Source organism: Camelus bactrianus, chromosome 7, assembly GCF_048773025.1.
Source record: "Camelus bactrianus isolate YW-2024 breed Bactrian camel chromosome 7, ASM4877302v1, whole genome shotgun sequence".
NCBI lineage: Eukaryota > Metazoa > Chordata > Mammalia > Artiodactyla > Camelidae > Camelus > Camelus bactrianus.
In genome coordinates, this window is record NC_133545.1 from 79438798 (window position 1) to 79454161 (window position 15364).

The following is a 15364-nucleotide window of genomic DNA, read 5'->3' on the forward strand; positions in this document are numbered from 1 at the left end:
TCTGTTGCCGGCTACCGAATTTTTTTTTAACTCCAGTGTGAAGAGATGTTCTTTGTATTTCCTCCGAACTCGGCCCTAGGCTTCTTTAAGGCAGAGCTCTGCTCTGAAGTGAGGCGGTCACACCCGAGCCTGTGGTAACATCTCTGCATTTTGGTTTCTCGGTCAGTAAACCCAGGGATATAATGTCTTCTCCCTTGGGGTCCGTGAGAATGAAACGAGATGTTGCTCAGGGGACTGACTGAGCCTCGTTCAGTGGTTGGTACGTCCTTGGTGCTCAGTTAGCATCCCACCCTCTCCCTCAAAAGACACATGCAGAACGCTGCATTTATTCCTTTATGGACAGTGAGAGTGGGGCCAGCAAGTATGCTTTTCACTGGTTAGAGGATGACGGTGCATCCCAAGGAGACAGGGCACGTGTCTGGTTCTCTTCCTCTATCCTGTGTGCTCTGTGCTCTGCGAGGACAGCGGAGCTTCCAGAGGCGGCGACAGGAGACGTCATTACGCCCTCCCTCTGCATCACAGTCCCCTAGTGTCACTTATTTCCTCCCTGCTAGCAAAACCTAACCATTGTCCCTCCCACTCTGGGTTCTAAGACTTTTCCATTCCTCTGAGGCCGCCAGAGTGTGTGATTAAAGAGCAACCCAAGAAAAGCGAGTCTTTCACAGTAGGAAGTGCTAACATTTATTCAATCAACAAACGTTGGGTGCTTGCCAGGGCCAGACACGGCTGGTTATTGGGACACACACAACCTGTAACTAGTTAACATAAAACTGCATGACGTCATCAGACTGCTTACGTCATTCTCAAGACATCACTGAGTGAGTGACGGTAGTGTTTCACTCAGTGCCTGTTAAGGAGATAACCACAGTGGATGACATTAAAAAAAAAAATGCCAAACCCAGAATTCGACAACTGTTGCCAACAGAGAGGAGGGAAACAAGGTCCAGGGTGCGGCAGGGCTGGCTGGACAGCCACAGTGGTCATGCGCTCCGCCAGCTGGGATGACCCTCAGGGGTCCACGTTATGGCTGGACAGATTTCCTAGGACCTAAAAAGTCATTTCCGACTCTCAGACTGATGTTTCCACTCCTAAGGAAAGGAGCCAAACAAATAAATGATGAAATACTGACTGTGAACCCACATAGTTCAAGACATGGGTGGGGAAAACCCTAATTTCTTTATCAACTACAAGGAGAAACGTGGAGACAGGTGGAGATAAAGCAGCTTTTTTTTTTTTTTGAGCAGAACATAAATATGGACAAATCTCTCAACAGCACTGCTGTCAACAAAAGCTTCGGTTGCTGCAAAAAGTCTCCCAAGAGCGGCGGCGAGGAAGAGGCGGACAATCGGAACGAGCTATTTCTTCATCTCCAGGATGGCGCTGCCTGGGCCCCGGTGCTTGGCGCTGCAGATGTTACAGAACTGTGCAGGCGAGTTCTAAACATGTAATGAGAAACGCAGATTGTAAGAGGACATCCTCTCTTTCTAATCCTGTCTTTGGAAATATGGGAGCACTGGCGGGGCTGGGGGCGGGGGGGAAGAAGCTATGAAGTGTCACTCATTTTCCTGGAGACGACCCCTGCTGCACACAGGAGTCCGTCTACACCAGCTGTTACTCTGTGACTTGAAGAAAGTGTCATACTGCAGAAATCAGGGTGAGAAAGTTATACAGAATTGAGGATGGTTTTCTCTGTGTGTCACATCTCTATAGCTCAACAGTCATCAAGTCTGCCTGAACAATTTCACTTGAGTCGATATGGGTTTACGATGTTTAGGACACTAAGCGTTTTTGCATCGGAGAAGTAGGCATGCTCACTTTTGCGATGTGACATCTAACTGTGAGGACCCGCAGAGCCGCAGGACCGTGGTTAGGATTTTGAGCACACCCCTCTGGACGTGCCAGGTTCTGTCTAGCTGGCGGTGGCCAAGCCGCGAACTCACCAGGCTGGGCACGGGCAGGCACTCCTTGTGGAACATGTGCCGGCAGTGGAAGACCACCACGCTGAAGGGCTTCGCCGCGTCTGGGGGGCAGGGCAGAAGAGGGAGGAGAGTTCAGCGCAACAGCAGCAGTTTAATTTTCCAGCAAATGAGCTGCCTTGGGGGATTGCTGATTTACACACGCACTCCTGCCAGGGGACGTGGTTGAACGCGGGGCAGGCATGACAGTCGTGTGGCTCTGGTTGTCCCAGCTCACCTGCCTGGCCCCCGAGTTAGTTACTGCAGCTACGCGCCGGGGACAGTTTCACGGCACAGGCGACAGCATTTGTTGTAAACACGTGCATCAGGGGTGTATGTGCCTGGCTTTCCCTCCCCCAGCCCCGCCCACACCATCATGATACACTCCACATACTCTAGTCGATTGTAGGATGCTTTCTGCCAGTTACCTGCTGCCTTTGCCAAGATCACCCACTGACGTCAGGGCAGAGCCGCTAAAACCCTAGGCTGCGGCCCGTCCTGGCTCAGTGTGGCCAGCTTGGTTCCGGTAAGACTGAGAATCCCTCACAGATTAGGAATCTGAGCCGACCACGCAGTGCGGGGCACGTGGGCTCTTTCAGTGAAAACGCTACAAAAGCTCACTGCTTCCTGCGCCCACTGCGGTTTTTAACCTCCGGCAAAGACCCGAAGTGGAATGACTTCTTGTGCTCCTGCCCTGCTGCATAACCCCTCAAAGCTCAGTAAATGGGCAGACAAGGTCTTTTGGTACTCCTCTAGGCAGCCCTTACGTGCAAGAGGCATTTTTTAGCATCCTGACGACAGTGCTTTAATTTCTGCTTTCAGATTATGAAATTTCCTCTTTTCATGTCTTATGATCCTTAACAAAAAATGCTTTGATTATGTGAAGATCTGTACCGAGAACTGTAAATAAACAAACGTGTATGTCTTTTTCAGGAGTCACCATTCCAGTGAGATGGCAAGTAATTACGTTTTCGTTGAAATGCGAGATAACTTGGATGCCTGGAACTACACAGCAGTGAGAAGCTGAAAGAAAAAGGACAGCTGCCTACAGAATTTCTCTCAGGTATGCACACGGTTCTTCTACCTTGGAATCTACATACGTCCATGGTAAGTTCTCTTTTTGTTTGGTTTTACACTCGGGAAACGGTCCTCAAAGACTGGCCCCTGAACTAGGTGCATCCTCGCCACCTGGGAACTTGTGGGAAATGCAGATTCTCAGTCCTGCTGTGGAACTACTGCACCGGCATGTCTGGGGGTGGGACCGGCAAGCTGAGCATTAACAAGCCTGCTCGTGGATGTTGGGCTCCCCCCGGGGATTGGGAACCTCAGCTCTAAGGCATGGGCACCGCCGGCATGCAGCTGACCAGGGGCGTGGGCTGGAATTCTTCTCTGAGCTGGATTATTCCAAAAGTTACATTATTTTCTAAATCGTAATTAGCTAACTTCAAAATCTTCGTTCCCCGCACCACTAACACATCTGGGGACCGTTCTGCCCCCGCCCCCGAGCTTACCTGACGGAAGAACAGGGGACAGGCACGACTCACAGATGTTCTCCTCTGCGGGGAAACACACGCTCGGGGTTACACAGCGCTGCTCTCTGCTCTGTCCCTTCTGAGAGCAGGGCGCGCGGCGCGAGTAGGACTCTTGAGTTTTACCCACCGTCGACCAGCACGCCTTTCATCTGAGTTCGGTGCATCTTCTTGAGTAAGGAGAGAGAGTCAGCTACGAGAATCTTCTTGCAGCCTTCACGAAGCAGAATCTAAGGCACACATTGTAAAAGCCACCTTAGAAAGGCTCAGGTGTGGGAGGAGGGGAGTCCCCTTACTGGGACATTCAGAAAATTGTTGTTTGAAATACTCCAAAGAGGCGCTCGCTGGTCCCCTGCCCTCAGTCCCTCCCTCCCAGCTACTGTCGGACCAGCCTTTCCAGCCACAATTCTGTATTTTTTGCTTATGAACATGTATACAACGTAGGTCTGGCCAGGAAGACCCTGTGCCAACTAACCCTGTCACTGCCGTATAGGGCTTCCTAGCACAGACTCTGGCAGAGTCTGGGCCCTGCGTGATCTGCTCATCCCAACCTCCAGATCTTTGCCCAGGATGGGAAACCTGCTGCTCCGAGATCACCCAATTGCTCCGTAAGTCCATGGATTTACCGCACAAATATATCCTGGGTCCCTGTCGTGTACAAAGCACAGGGCACAGACTGATAAGCTAAACAGACGTTGTCTCTGTCCTAAACCCTCTCCAGGGTGTGGTCTGTCTTCCTTTTCTTGCGATCTGATCCAGACCATGTAGCAGAGTGCCATGAATGTGGTGTGTAAAGTGTGGACTGACTACATGAACCCTCACATTTGGTGACTCTTAAGGGACCGATGACTGAAAAATGAGCAGATATTAAATATTCTCTCGCAAGATCCATCTTAGTCTTTATCCTAGAACTCTACTTTGCTCCTTTCCACATTCTCTCTGTTAATGTGCAGGCTGACTGATCCGCCCCCCCCCACCCCCCGCCTGGAGGATCACTAGAGGGAGCGACACCTCAGCAAGTAGGGGTCACCTGAGGAGAACGGACGCGCCTCGTTGGGACGACGGCCCGTTGCAGGTTAGAACCACTTGGTGTCTCCCAGCTGAGAGCGTGACGGAGACAGAGGCTGCCTGCCTGTTCTCAGGTGGGGCACAGCAGGGAGCGGCAGCCCCCTTTACCTTTCACACCCATTCCTCTGGCCACAGTGTGCGTGTCCACCCTTTTCTGTTTTTGTTTGGTATTTTATTGGAAACTGGGAAAGGCTATGTGAGGTGTGCCAGACACACCTTTTTCACTAGAACGCGTTGCTGCTCTACAAAGAGGGAGACGCTCAAGGCAGGAAGGACCCACAGCTTCCGCTCCTGGTCCAGTGTGTCTCACTGCACGTGCAGCTCGTGGAGCTGCCGTGACACTCACACAATGAGGACACTGCAGCCTCACTGCCACTCGGCAGGACACAGCAAATGCTATCGGCGATGCCACATCCCACCTTTCTTCACACCAAAGTCACAACTCTAAAACCTACGTGGACATTCTGCTTTCACATGGTGTCAATTCATGCCCCCAGGGGAGGGAAGTGGGTCCTCCATCCCTGACGTTTGTAACAACAAACGCTCCTTTCAAATCCCCACGAACCTGGGCGCTGGGTGAGGGCAGCCAGAGGGCTTCCCCCACTAGGTATATGAAGGCAAATAGCCAAGAAAACAGAACTGATAGCCAGAATAAAATTCTGTACCCACCATTTGTATTATTGATGATCAGGAAATTACATGATTTTACTGTTTCCACATTAATTGAGAAACAGTGAAGTTTTATTAAAATGCTGCTAGAAATTGAAATTTTCTGATTCATCTTAAGAAGATATTAAAACTTTAACAGACATCATGAAAGCATACAGGAAGAGAAAACAAATATAGTAAGAAAGATCTCTAAGAAATACTGATGTTGGTAAGAAAATTTGTAAGCAAACGTGTTATAAGCTGCTCAGCCACTAATACTAAAATAGAAACTTAAATAGTGTCAATCAGCAAAAAGTTTCAAAAAGAGCTGGCTCTGGCCCTCAGTGGGTGTTCAAGGCCCACTGTGTGATTAATCCAGGAGACCTGTGGACCTGGCATTCCAGGCAGAAGCCACAGAGTCTGCAAATTTAAAAAAGAAAACAGGAAAAAAAAAAAAAAAAAAGCAAACTAAGAAGGAACCGTTTGTTCACCAGGCTTAAACTTTTCTAAAGAGGTACGACCTGTCTGCCCCCAGAAAGTACCTTCTAGGAAAACGTGAGTGCAGAGGCAACAAGAACAGCTTAGCATGTTACTCCCTACTTTATCTGAACACAGCGCAAGGCTCCAAATCAGAAAAATATGAAAGCGTTCTAACTTTCATTTACAGGATGCTGGGCAGGAGGCGATCACCTGCGCAGGAGTCACTTATCCTGTAAAATGTGCGGCAGTCCGGAGGCCCTCGGAGGTGGTGATCGGAGGGCTGTACCAGGACAACGCAGCGTTAGGTAGGTGCTGTGTTCGGCACCAGACACACGGTGAGGCATCGGGTAGCTGACTGTGGGTTCCCAGGAGCAGCTACATCAGTGACTCATCAGAAATGTGCTGTTCTGGACACCAGTTTCACCCTCAGCAGTTCATATAGTTGTCCCTCCATTTCTGTGAGTTCTGCATCCATGGATTCGACCAACTACAGATCCAAAATATTGGTGGGGGAAATTTCAAAGCAGCAAAAGTTGAATTTGCCCCGCATGCGGGCAACTGTTTACACAGCAGTTACATTGTATTGGGTATTGTACGTAACCTAGAGATGATTTAAGGTATCCAGGAGGATGTGCATAGGTTATATGCGAACACTGCGCTGTTTTACATAAGGGATTGCGCATCCTTGGATTTGGGTATCCGTGGGAGGGTATCCATTCCCCCCCAGATAGAGGGATGACTGAGTGCATTTGGTATTTCCCACTAATGCCTTGACTAAAACACTTGACGCCTGGAAGTCAGACCCAATAGCAGTTGGGTAAGAGAGGTTTCCTCTGATGCTTTCTGACTTTCACACGTGATTTCCGACGTCTTCCATCTTCCAAGGTCATCTTGCCCAGCCTGTCTTTCCAGCTGTGGACTCTCACCTTCCACCTGTCTCCTTTCTTTTCTCGCAAACTTGATGTTATTCACACATTCCAGGGCACATGCACTCTCTTCTTCAAGGACCAGAATCACTGCGACTCACATCCTGAGTACCTTGTGCTGTTTTTCTTGTAAAAACATGAAATGCTCCAACCATGCAGAATAAAATAACATACTCAAGTCTTTACTACCTAGATTGGACATACCTTACTGTTTTGCCATGTGCTTCAGGTCTGTTTATTTTGGAAAATACAGTACTACAGATACAGCTGACACATTCTTGCACCTTTTCTCCTCCTCCTCTACAGACACAGCTCTGACTGTTTAGTGTGTGTCCAACTAAAATACACAGTGGGCTTGCACTCCTGGAACATAGATGTGGTCAGTGAGGTCAGCATGGAGCCTGAGAAGGCATCCCTTCCCAAATGAAGAAACAAAGCCTCATTAGGAAAAAGTCCTGCTTCCGCCATCTTCTGCCTGCAGTGTGGATGGGAGGCCTGGAGATGCAGCGTCTGCTTTGTGACCAAGAGGCAACTGTCAGAGGTACATTCTCCTGTTGATGGACATTTAGGCTGTTTCCACTGTAGGGCTATTAAAGATAAGGCCACAGAGGACACTCTTGTACAGGCAGACCTCATTTTATAGTGCTTTGCTTTACTGCACTTTGTAGATATTACTTTTCTTTTTTTTTTTACAAACTGAAGGTTTGTGGCAACCCTTCGTTGTCAGATGACACAGAGCAATTTTTTTTTAGCAATTAAGTATTTAAAAATTAAGGTGTGTACTTTTTCTAGACATAATGATACTGCAGACTTACATAACTGTTTTATGTGCTGGGAAACCAAAAACTTCGTGTTAGTTTTATTGAGGTACTTGGTTTATTTCGGTGCCACGAACACAGTATCACTGAGGTCTGCCTGCACAGATCCCTTTGTGGACCCACTCTTCATCTTTTGGGTAAATACCTGAGTAAAATTGCTGGGTTATGGAGTAGGTGTATGTTTAATTTTTTAAGTAACTGTCAATTTTCCAAAGTGGTTATACTATTGTACATTCTCACATATTAAGCTTTGATACCTGGTAAGTCTATCCTCTTTATTCTCCTTTGATAATCTTAGCCTTTTACTTTTGATATAAAATTCAGGATGATGAAAAATTCTTTTGGGACTTTCATTAGAATTTTATTGAATATATGGATGGTGGCCACTTTGGAGAGAACTGATAACATTTATGATGTGAGCCTCTGAATATAATTGGTCAGATTCAAGTTGCTAATGATTGATGTAGAATTTTTGCATTTGTGTTTAAAAAAAGGGGGGGGGTTATAATTGTTGCATATTGCCCTCCCGCGATCTGGCAAGGTTAGACCAGCATCCCATGAGAAATTGAGGAGCTTTTCCATTCTATTCTCTGGAAAAGTTTATACAAAACAGGGGTTGCCTGTTTTTTTAAGTTTTGATAAAACTTTTCTCTAAAAGTTGTGGAATAGTGCTTACAGGTCTGTTCTACTAGCTCTTGAATAAATTTGGTAAACAGTTTTCCAGGAAAACATGAATTGCTTGAGTTCTCACATACAGTGACAGAAAACTAGCATTCACTTAGTTTTTAGATCTTGTCTGCATTCCCCCTTGTTAGCTCCTAATATTTACTTGATTGACTTTGTGAGAGATTTTCCTAATTTATTGTTAGTTTTTTGATTCTTCTGGAGCTCCGTTGATGAGACACTTTTATTCTAACCTCCATGTCTCTGTTAACTACTCTTTTATATTTTCTGTCTCTTAAGTAGTCTGTGCTTCATGCTGAACGACTTCATCAGCTCTGTCTTCTGGTTCTTTAATTCTCCCTGTTAGCTGTGTTTAATCTGCTGACTGTATCCACCGAATTGACCATTTGTATTGGACAGCCTCTGATAGCAGTTCCAGAAACTAAAATCAGCTTGAAACATCTCTGTCTCGTCCTCTATGAAACGTCTCCACTTGGTAAGGCAGAACCATGTTCATCTTTGCTCTGTGATCTCTATCACCGAGGTGAGTAAACCAGTGTCTGGTCTTTTCTTTCTTCAACTTCATGATGGTATTAGTTTTCATCTCACGAGGTATTTATAGATAAACCTAGCAAGTACAATGCTACCTTGCAAAGATGAATTTTCCTAATGGGATGTTCCCTTATTTTTCCACGATTATTCAAATCAGTGGGCTAACTTCTTCCTAACATCCTTCTCAACCACTCTCATTTTCTTGATATTACGTTGTTTCCCTCCTTAGGTCTGTGTTTCTAAACTGTTTTTCATTAACATCACCTTTATTCTTTTCTTGTCATCATTTTCAAGACAATCAGTTCTAGCTTCCAGAACCACTTACAAGCACACTTTGTTCTATTATAAATTTAAATAAGAATGTATTTATAAGATAGCTGTTGAAAATTAACACAAGACTCTAGATTCTCCCTATTTTTCCTTCCAATTTCTCTGCAGTTCATCATTACTGATAATAATCTCAACCAGAAGCAAAGCACCAAACTCACAGATACAGATACGTTACAAAGCAGTAAAAGGACTGCACATCAGCAAAGTTATCATGGTTCGTTAGAAACAGCTGCTGTGGGAAAAAACGCCATACAGAACTGCCAAGTCCCTGAAATTTTTATTTTAAACGAGTCTTTGATGGAAGTATAGTCGGTTAACAGTGTGGTGTTGCTTTCTGGTGTGCAGCGTGGTGACGCAGTTACCTACACATGTAGTCCTTTTCATTCTTTTCCATTATAGATTACAAGGTACTGAATATAGTTCGCTGTGCTCTACAGTAGGCCCTTGTTTATTTTATACACAGCAGTTAGCACCTGCAGCATTGTAAACCAACTCTACTTCACTTTAAAAAGAGTCTTTGAATGTTGGAGTTTTGCTGACATGGCCTTGTTCCTACCACAGCGCGTATCATTAGCGCTGCAAATGGCGCGCAGCTACCTGGTTTTACCAGCCCCCCAGTGTGACACCAGGGTTAGCCTGGGAAGCCGTTTTACCTAATTTCTAATTCATCATTTAATTCAGCATGTTGTGGGATTTGAATTTTACCTGAAAAGGCTTTGCTTTTTGTTGCGAACATTACGGCCCTAAGGCCGGTGTTGGCACTCCAGCACACTGTTACCGGCACCATCATACTACATTCACAGCAGCACGAGGCCGCGTGCATGGCCCTGACCAAAGGGGCAACAGCTGCTTGTCACAGACCACCTGTGTCGCCTAACAGCTGTGACGAGGCCAAACTGACATAATGTAAAAGGAGGAAAATAGGTTTTATCTTGAACGTATCTTTCAGCGGAAATGAAGCGCTTATATACTGTGGGTCAAAAAGAAATCCACGTGGGCCGAAAAAAGGGCAGGTGAAAAAGAAGTCCCTATTTCCTCTCATTTGTCTCTGGACTTCAGAGTGGAGGGAGATGAGGAAGGAATATGGGGATGGTAGCAAATGTAAATATGGGAAAAGAACTTTGAGAGACACAGAGATGTCTGGGGTCGGTTTACCTGTGTGTGTACACGTGTGAAGTTTAACAAGATGGAGATGTTAAAACTCTTTGCTTCTAGAAACAGTAATTCAGATGGTGAGCTGCTCAAGCACACGGCTGCATCCTCCTCAGCTCCTGCCCTCTGGGACAGTATGGGGAGGCCCTGTAAGTACCCAGCGCAGCATCTGACACAGTAAGCACCCAAATATTTAAATATATGTGTTTATAAACAAACGTATTGCATTAAAAAAGTTATACCTAAAAATCTAAGCTACTTTATAAACAGATGCCAAACTAAGTATTATGAGCGATTTATACAGAAATACTAAATTAACACTAAGCAGCTGCATTCACTATAAAAAGGTGTTATTTATGAAAGGACTCTACTGAGAACTTACGAGAAGGAAGATACTTTGGACATCATCTAATCTCGAGGTTCCTAAATGTCAGTACCACGCAGAGTGTATAAGAAACACCACGGTAGTTTAAGGACATAGCCCCTCATCCTCTCCAGCAGATCTGGGGTGGTCCCTGAAACTAGGTAACTTCAAAAAGAACTCAGATAATTTCGGTGCGCAGTCAGGCTGAACAAATGCTGATTTAATCTAATGGGAAATTGAGATCCAGAAAGTTTGTGTCCTCCCTATGATCAACAGGCTTGTTAATGGCAAAGCTAGGACTAGAATCTAGGTCTGCAAACATGATGTCCACAGCTCTTTAAACAGGCCCACCTGTTCATCTTCCAGGCCACTCCTCTCTATTCTTCTGTTGTAACCTGCCAGTACAATGAATGCACCTCCAGAGACCAAGGGGACAACCAGTGAAAAACATACAAGACAGAGCCAGAGGATCCAGATTCAAACCCAGTTCATCACCTTCCCAGACAGGCAAGTCATTAAAACTTCTTGAGACGCTGTCTTCTTCTATGTAAGATGGAAATGACAGTTCCTTAAGGACAGTTGTGAAGATGAAAATGACTGTCAAATAAGACTGTCAAAAATGCTAAAATTCTTAAGAGGAAAAAAAAAGCAATAGAAGTGTATACAAATGCTAAACTTATAAATAACCAATGTTTTACAAATATAAACAGCATAAAAATAATTTGGAAACTGGTCAGTGTAATGTAAAGATGGAAATATAATTTATATCAAAACAAATGCTATTTGTCCTTGAAATCATACCTAGAAACTGAAGTATGACATGGGCTGCTTTTTTCTTACTTATAAAGCTTTTGAGTTTTGTTACATTACACTAACAACGTAACAAGGTATAAAAACATACGAAAATAAGTTAAATTTGAAAAATTTTAACAGATAATGTGGCTGATTAATGGTGTCATAGACGTGTAACATGCCAAATGCTATACTTCAATTGAGAAAAGTTGCTGCATGAAACTTTAAAAGCAGAAGAGATGCTCATTTTAAGTTTCTTTCCCCCACAGCTCTCTCTCTGCCTTCTCTCTTTGCAATTAGCAATTCACTAACGAGTCATCTCTCAAAGCATTTTCCACGGCCAAGTAAGTTTTAAAATGCTGTGTCCGCTCCTGTAAATCTGCCCTTAGTTTCCCAGTGCAAATTGGCAAAATAAGGTGCTGAGAAGCCCTGTGATAACCTTTCTCTAACATTTGACTACAGATCCCTTTGTTTACTGAATGGTTTTTTAATGTCCCTCAGGGTCATTCCCCATGCACAGTAAGCTCCAGATTCTTGCAAATTCATGAACCTGCAAAATTTTCTCTAAATTTTGGGGGCTAACAGTGTTGAACATTTTTTATCCCCTTAAAACATATGAAAATCAACTAGTTTTATGAAAGGAACAAAAAAAGACTAAACAGGTTTTTCTTAAAAGGGTGGAGCCTTTCTGTAAACTTCAAGCTCCTCTATAAATCTCTATAAATAGAGTGGTTATTTTACAGTGATCCCTAGTAGGTTGCCTAGAGAAAGAATATAAATGATCACTAATGAAAAAAAGTAGCCTTTTTCAAGGAAAATAGTTCCAAGCTTTCTTCATATGTAAGGAGGAAGTACCTCCTGGAATTCTTTGAACCTGCCCCAGTGCAGCATTTTCTCTCTGCATCCGCCAACAAGGAGACTCCAGATCCAGCTGTTCCCACAAGCCGCGACGGGGTCCGGGATTTACAGGCAGCCGCCACTCCTCGGACCCACTGGCTAAATAACTCCTAGCCTCCTGAACACACCACCACTCTTGTACTGAGTCAGTACATCTTAAAAGTTACCCACTAAACAGCTGCTAAATCAATATTTTATCCTCTTAATTATATTTTATGTTGAATTCACTTGGCACCAAATAATTATTTTTACTCCTGGCTGACTCAGAACTATGCAAATATATTCATAAAAAATGAATGAGCAGTAAGACCCAGTGGTGCCCCAGAGCTTGGTTCTCTGGAAAGAGCCTAGGAAGAGGGAGCTATTAGGTGTCTTTATAGGCACTGCAGAGGCTGAGAAAAAAGTAAGGCACATTTTTCAACCTAGAGGCTACGCTGCACGCACAACAGCGGGAGGAGAGAAGGGGTAGTTATTTCGTCACCTGCCCTGGGGTAGAGTTGTTCAGAGACACTTTGACTTCTCAACGAATTGGAATTTGCAACGTGGAGCACGTCCCTGGCAGACCCAACCTCACACCCAGAGCTTTACAATGTCTGACACCGAAACCACTTTCCCGAAAGCCCAATTCAGGCTGCAGAAGTAAGTGACTCAGTGTCTGCCTGGACCACTTTCCCACATCCTGTGGGCGCCGCACAAAATGCAGGCCCCTCCTGTCACCTCTCCTTGGCCATTAACCCACTCCCACACTTCCCCTTCCTTCCTTGCCTTTCCCATCCCCCCTTCAGTAGCCTCCCCCTGGTGCACCTGTTTGTCTGGCACCACTGGGCAGAGCAGATCTTCCGCCTGCTTGTCTGAACCAGATTCCCGTTTCTCCTCCGCAAGCCTCCTGCGTGAAGGCTCTTGTTTTCTTCCCTCCCACCTTCAGGAAAACCTCTTCTTTCATGCTGTGTCACCCAGGGACACCGCAGTCGCCTGTGAAGCTGACTGCCCAGTTCAAGGAGGATGCTGGAGCCAGGCTCACGGCCGCCTTCCCCTGCACGCCTCAGTGCCCTCTGCCTTCACCCCACTTTCTGAATGTGTTGACAGTAGCTCCTTTAGAGATTTAACATAACGATGGCCCACTCCCTGGCCACCAGCTCTTGGCCCTCGAGCTCTGTCAACCCTTTATGACTCTCCTTCCCTTCTTGATACTATCTTCTGCAATCTGAGGCTGCCACCCCGGGTTCAGCAGGCAGCCGCTACCCTGCGCCCTTCAGGGGGTGACGAGCCCACAAACCCTCATCACGTGCCCCTCCCCACAACCTTGTCTTTCAGCTCTACCTGCACTTTCAGCTCTACCTGCACAATCTCTGTTCCCATGAAAGCAATTTTATCCACAAAAACTCATTTTCAAAAGATCAAAAAAGATCAAGAAGGAACCGTCTGAATATTTAAAGAAAGGCGCTTTAAATAGTTTCCAGTTCTATGAAAGCTACCAGCATTCTGAAATACCGTCATTGTTAGAGGCTTTTTAAGGAAAAGATCAGGATGCTTTGTGATTTACATATTCATTATTTACATGAAAATAATGACGTCCCCCCTAAAATCTGGAATAAGACAAGGCACTGTAAACCTCTTAGAAGAAAACACAGGCAGAACGTTCTCCGACATAAATCTCAGCAATGTTCTCCTAGGACAGTCTACCCAGGCAACAGAAATAAGAGAAAAAATAAACAAATGGGACCTAATTAAACTTAGGAGCTTTTGCACAGCAAAGGAAACCACAAGCAAAACAAGATGACAACCTATGGAATGGGAGGAAATATTTGCAAGTGATGCAACTGACAAAGGCATAATTTCCAGAATATATAAACAGCTCACACAAGAAGAAAACAACCCAATCCAAAAATGGGCAGAAAACCTAAACAAGCAATTCTCCAATGAAGACATACAAATGGCCAACAGACACGTGAAACAACGCTCAGTATTGCTAATTATCAGAGAAATGCAAAGCAGAACTACAATGAGGTATCACCTCACACCAGTCAGAATGGCCGTCATTCAAAAGTCCACAGACACTAAATGCTGGAGACGCTGTGCAGAAAAGGGACCCCCCTGCACTGCTGGTGGGAATGCAGTCTGGTGCAGGCGTTATGGAAGACCATAGTGCGACTCCTTAAAAGACTGAAAAATAGACTTAGCGTATGTTCCAGCACTCCCACTCCTGGGCATATATCGAGAGGGAACCTTAATTCAAAAAGACACCTGCACCCCAGTGTTCATAGCAGCACTATTACAGTAGCCAAGACATAGAAACCACTTAAATGTCCATCGACAGGGGACTGGATAAAGAAGTTGTGGTATATTTATACAGTGGGGGTATTACTTAGCCATAAGAAATAATGCCATTTGCAGCCACATGGATGAACCTGGAGAATGTCATTTGAACTGCAGTAAGCCAGAAAGAAAAATACCATATGATATCACTTATATGAAGGATCTTTAAAAGAACAAATGAACTTATTTACGAAATAGACTCAGACATAGGGAACAACCTTATGGTTACCAAAGGGGAAGGGGGGGGTTAGGAAGGGATATATTGGAAGCTCGAGATTTGCAGATACTAATATATAAACAAGTTTATACTGTATAGCACAGGGAACTATATTCAATATCTTGTACTGTCCACCAGAAATTGACACATTATAAATTGACTATACCTCAATAAAAATATATTTTTAAAAAATGAGTTCCATTGCTCCTATCACAAATTACTGGGAATTACTGTGTATAGAAAGTTGTAATACTCTAGAAAACAGACACAAGCTGAAATAAAATCCTGGACAGTAGCATCTTTCAGCCTGTAGGTTATCGAGTGGCTTCAAGAAAATTACTGAATTATTTGAGAAACATTTTAATTCCTCCAAATGGACACAATGCTCATGCTACTTAAAAATGGCTTGGATGGCCTGAGCTAACAGCCCCTGTAATTAGTCATGTACCTCCCCGAGAACATGCTACACTTACCACAGTAAGAATGACTGCTCGTCAAGAAGAGGAAATCTGGGGAGGGTTAAAAACATGATGGCTTCCTTAAAAGGGCCTAAGTAAAATGTGACTATCGAATTGGTATCTAAAATAAACCCTGCCCTGGATAAACATGTCAGTCAGCTCACTCAGTAGGCTCAGTTGTCCAAGAAAGGAGACTTAC

At 44.8% G+C, this 15364-nt stretch overlaps 1 protein-coding gene and 2 long non-coding RNA genes across 8 annotated transcripts in view; 2 read left to right on the forward strand and 1 right to left on the reverse strand.

The window, feature by feature from the left end:
• Window positions 1-667: 667 nt before the first annotated feature.
• Window positions 668-15364, reverse strand: part of VPS41 (VPS41 subunit of HOPS complex) — a 178280-nt gene continuing 163583 nt past the window's right edge. The window contains exons 26-30 of one of the 3 annotated variants that reach the window (XM_074367685.1): window positions 3615-3714; window positions 3467-3511; window positions 2923-2978; window positions 1941-2020; window positions 668-1436 (exon numbers count right to left, since the gene is read on the reverse strand). In XM_074367685.1, coding sequence (XP_074223786.1) covers window position 1436; window positions 1941-2020; window positions 2923-2978; window positions 3467-3511; window positions 3615-3714 — 282 coding nt within the window. In that variant the 3' untranslated portion in view covers window positions 668-1435. Of the gene's footprint in view, window positions 1437-1940; window positions 2021-2849; window positions 2979-3466; window positions 3512-3614; window positions 3715-15364 lie in introns of all 3 variants that reach the window. The other 2 variants (XM_045510843.2, XM_045510866.2) reach the window with 2 other exon arrangements.
• Window positions 2886-8592, forward strand: LOC141578191 (uncharacterized). 2 transcript variants are annotated; one of them, XR_012508280.1, is made up of 6 exons: window positions 2886-3018; window positions 3978-4092; window positions 4438-4559; window positions 5868-5985; window positions 6913-7147; window positions 8455-8592. It is a non-coding gene; the product is annotated as an uncharacterized LOC141578191 (long non-coding RNA). The 2 variants fall into 2 exon arrangements; XR_012508279.1 differs by having other exon boundaries at window positions 5868-7147.
• Window positions 8715-15361, forward strand: LOC141578190 (uncharacterized). Of its 3 annotated transcripts, XR_012508277.1 has the most exons (5): window positions 8715-10270; window positions 10852-10992; window positions 11547-11621; window positions 12601-12813; window positions 13100-15359. It is a non-coding gene; the product is annotated as an uncharacterized LOC141578190 (long non-coding RNA). The 3 variants fall into 3 exon arrangements; XR_012508276.1 differs by having other exon boundaries at window positions 12601-15360; XR_012508278.1 differs by lacking the exon at window positions 12601-12813 and having other exon boundaries at window positions 10852-11621; window positions 13100-15361.